This window comes from Merops nubicus, unplaced genomic scaffold, assembly GCF_000691845.1.
Source record: "Merops nubicus isolate BGI_N331 unplaced genomic scaffold, ASM69184v1 scaffold14644, whole genome shotgun sequence".
Taxonomy (NCBI): domain Eukaryota; kingdom Metazoa; phylum Chordata; class Aves; order Coraciiformes; family Meropidae; genus Merops; species Merops nubicus.
Genome location: NW_008604987.1, coordinates 17,780 through 22,051, shown reverse-complemented (window position 1 = coordinate 22,051; position 4,272 = coordinate 17,780). Strand labels below are relative to the sequence as shown.

At 40.8% G+C, this 4,272-nt stretch overlaps 1 protein-coding gene across 1 annotated transcript in view; it reads left to right on the top strand.

The window, feature by feature from the left end:
• Window positions 1-1,764: 1,764 nt before the first annotated feature.
• The window catches only part of RTFDC1 (replication termination factor 2 domain containing 1), a gene marked incomplete at both ends in the record, with an annotated part of 18,016 nt that continues 15,508 nt past the window's right edge, over window positions 1,765-4,272 (top strand). Inside the window, 4 exons of the mRNA XM_008939204.1 lie at window positions 1,765-1,859; window positions 1,961-2,054; window positions 2,318-2,457; window positions 2,770-2,848. Of these exons, the coding sequence (XP_008937452.1) occupies window positions 1,765-1,859; window positions 1,961-2,054; window positions 2,318-2,457; window positions 2,770-2,848 (408 nt within the window). The remainder of the gene's footprint in view (window positions 1,860-1,960; window positions 2,055-2,317; window positions 2,458-2,769; window positions 2,849-4,272) is intronic.

The following is a 4,272-nucleotide window of genomic DNA, read 5'->3' as shown; positions in this document are numbered from 1 at the left end:
AGATCCCCGTCTGGCGAAGGGTTTGGGGGCGTAAGGCATTCTGCTGCACGCGTGGGGCTTAGCGACCTCCCACACCTCGGGATATGGTGTCTGCTGGTAGCACTCCTGCCAGGCGGTTTAATAGTGTGGGCAGATTAGTCTGCATGGGTTCACCAAAGGGAATTCGTGGTTGTCTAATCTGGTAGCCTTTTGTGATTACACAACTAGATGGATAGATGAGGGGAGGGCAGTGGGTGTGGTATATCTTGACTTCAGCAAAGGTTTCTATACTGTCTCCCATGGTATCCCCTCAGCCAGGCTTTAAAAGTGCTGCTTGGAGGGTTGCTTGGCGAGATGGATTGGAAACCGGCTGAAGGACAGAGCCCAGAGAGCTGTGGTCAGTGGAGCAGAGTCTAGTTGGAGGCCTGTGGCTAGTGGTGTCCCCTAGGGGTCGGTTCTGGGTCCAGTCCGGTGCTGTTCAGTTTATTCATCAGTGACCTGGATGAAGGGATAGAGTACAACACCTGGAGTGCTGTATCCAGTTCTGTGCACCCCAGTCCAGGGTAGACAGGGAGCTACTAGAGAGTCCAGTGTAGAGTCATTAAGATGATTAAGGGAGTGGAGCATCTCTCTTATGAGGAAAGGCTGAAGGAGCTGGGTTCCTTTAGCCTGGAGAAAAGGAGACTGAGGGTTGACCTCATTAATGTCTATTAACATGGAAAGGGCAAGTGTTGGGAGGACAAGGGACAAGCCAAGCTCTTCCCAGTGACATCCAGTGATAGGGCAAGGGGCAGTAGGTACAAGCTGGATCACAGGAGGTTTTGGGTAAACAAAAGGAAAAACTTTCACAGCAGGAGTGACAGAGCCCTGGAACAGGCTGCCCAGAGAGGCTGTGGAATCTTCATCTCTGGAGACATTCAGAACCTGCCTGGACTTGTTCCTGTGTGATGTACTCTAGGTGATCCTGCTCTGGCAGGGGGGTTGGACTAGATGATCTTCCGAGGTCCTTTCCAACCCTGAACATTCTGTGATTGGTGGTGGTGTTGAACGTGGCCTTTTCTGCATTCTGTGTGCTTGCATTATGCATGTTGCTTGGACTCTTCCTAGGATGTTTTAGGGTAATAGATACAGTGTCATCACATGTGTGGAAGGTGGGTGAAGATCCGAAAAATCTCACAGGCAGTGGCAGAAAACAGGCAAATTACACTTACTGATGTAACATGAGTAAATTGAATCCATTTCCTCCCCACATCTGACTGTCAGAATAGCTGTGAACCTCAGCTTTTCTTTTATGGCCTAACGTGCCACAAAATTCATGGGTTTAGGCTGGAGGTTCAGGTAGCACCTTGAGATCTCTGGATTGCCTTTTCTTGTTAGTTTGTTCCTTACAGGGAGTGGAACTAGTCGGAGACTCAAGCAGGGGTGAGATGTAGAACGAGAGAGAGGAGGTTAGTGGAGAACACGTAGAAGGTGAATATAGAGAGAGGAGAACAGGTGGAAGTGGCAAAAAAAGAAGAAAATTGAGTTAGAGCAAGGGAGATAAGTCCCAAGTGCTGTGATGCAGAAATGTGTTCAACAGATACAGGTAGACCCATGAAACTGAGCATGAACTTTGCTAAAAAGTTTTGCTGCAGTTGTTTTCCAGATTAGCTTTGAGCGCAGAAAGTAGATTGGGTAAGATGCTTGGGGATTTGTTTAATGTTTTATGTGTTAATTGATTTTATGTTTAAATCATTTGTAAATATGAAAGCTGTTTTAAAATCATGAGTACTTTTTCTCCTTCAGGTTGACAAAACTGCTGAGTTGGTGGCCAGATGGACCTACTGTGCTCTGAGTCAGGAGAAGTTACGGCGCCCGATCGTAGCCTGTGAGCTTGGCAGGTATGAAGGTTTCCAGACAGGAAACTCTTTTATTAAAAGGTCCTAATTTATAAATAAAAACTGGTATGAGAATCAAACACACTGAAAATTTTGTGTTACAGGTTGTACAATAAGGATGCTGTCATTGAATTTTTGTTGGACAAGTCAGCTGATAAAACTCCTATGGAAGCTGCATCCCATATCAAAAGCATTAAGGTAAACAGGTTGTCTCTAATATTAAAAATTGCCATGGGGGTTAAAACATGGCACAGTGGCACAAAAACTCAACTGGCTTGTGTTCTCACTAGACTAAATTATAGGTATCATACATATTTTATATAACTTATATAGATTCTGTGATTCTATACGTGAAAGGTGTTAAAAATAGCAAAGCACAATGAAAAAATTCTTACAGAATGGCTTGAAAAATCATTGTTAAATGATTCTAACAGCTTAAAGTTTCCATTTTCATTTCTCAGAATGTAACAGAACTAAAGCTCACAGACAATCCAGCTTGGAATGGTGATAAGGAGAGCATAAAAGGTGACAAATACGATGACAGCCAGTCTGCATGCTTCATATGCCCTGTGGTGGGACTCGAAATGAATGGAAGACATAGGTCAGTATTTAAGTTTCTGGATTTTGTTTTTAGAAGTGAGTACAGTGCTAAACTGAATATAGACCAGGTAAAAATGCTTGACTCTATAACGTTGCAAGTCATCTACTTATTCAAGCTTTTGTGGGGGATATTTGCCCTCCTATCTGCAGGAGGGAGGCACTTGATTACCTGCAAGAATTTGTAAAGAAAAAGCTAAGTGTGTGCCAGGTGCCCATTGCAGTGTTGTTTTTGTGTTAAATCAGCACTGCAAGTATCCTTTAGATACAGGTTTCCTTAAAAATTATTTTATGTCTTCTTGTCTTTTATTTGAAGGTTTTGCTTCTTGAGAAACTGTGGCTGTGTGTTTTCTGAACGGGCTCTCAGAGAAATTAAATCAGAAGTTTGTCACAAGGTGAGTTTTTCTTCTCCTGTGGTAGCAGTGGGGTTACATATGGCCCCCTCAAACAGATATGTAGATATAGGTACATACATGTATATGTAATTGTATTCACATCCACTGTTGTGAAGTGGGGTTTTTCATATGAATGTGCAGATTGAAATGGAACTTGTAAAAGTTCTGTGCTGTCATGGTCTGAAGTAATTCTCTATGGCCTTTTTTAATAAAAATTGGTTTCTAAGTAGTTGTAAAAATAAATATTTTTGTTCTTAGAGACAATATGTTTTTGCAACAACTACTTTGGAAATTCCATTTTTTCACATATTTGGTTATAATTTCAGTTTTCAAAAAGGTGATTGGTTTTGGTTTGAGGTTTTGGGTTTTTTGTTTGTTTGTTTGGGGTTTGTTTGGTTTTGTTTTGTTTTGTTTTGTTTTTTTTTCCCCTGAATGGATGTGGTCTTTGATTTATCAGTGCCTGCTCTGTGTTTAAACTGATTGATTATATTTCCAGATTATGTTTTCATCCCTGTCTTTTTCAAGGACATTTGATGTTGTCCTTTTCTTTTTTTAATTTTCAGCAATTACCTGAATTAGTGTAGAAAATACTGACTGTGCCTCATTTTACAGTGCTGGTTTGATGTTATTCTGTGGGTTTCTTTGTAGCTAAGGGCAAGGATTGAAGTTGAAAATACTTTTTTTTTTTTTTTTTTTTGGTATTGGTAGGGTTGTTTCAGCAAACACCCTAGTCTTTGAAAAGCATGGTATATTTGTTTTAAACAAAGCCTGTGAAGGAAAGCTTTCTCAGTAAGTCGTTGCAGGTGATGTGGGATGTTGTCAGGTTTAGCCTCATGTTGCTGCATTCAGTGCTGATTTTGTTCTGTAGAATACCAGTTTAGTCCTAGTGGCTCTGCTTTCATGTGGGCAGATATTAATTTATTTTTAATGAGTTTTTTTGTTTGCATCCCGTTTTTTGTTGATGGATGGATGTAAGTTGGTTATTAAATGCAGGATGAGATGTTTTGTTGGTGATTTCGTCAGCCTGATAATGTTATAAAAACTATATGAAGCCCATATCTTTTCTGGACTTTTTTAATAACCAGTGTTTAGTATAGCCTCATATTTGCATGCAGCTGTTTTCATGTGCCTGTGAATTCATCACAATATTCAGAAAGGTGCTTCTAGAAATCATGAAGTGGACATAACATAATCTAGTCTGTTGTCTTTTCGTTGTTGGATTTTGGTGCACAGACGATGGTTGCCACCTTGGAGACTGTGTTTTCAGTTCACATTTCTGTTCTTTAAGGTCAGAGAGTGATCAGGTGCTGTTCTGGATATGTGCAGAGAACATTCTCATTCTGTATTCAGAACCAAGATGGGGACCAAATCCTAAATGGGGGGGGGGTTGATGGTAGCTAACAGTTGGTTTATATCAAAAGTGC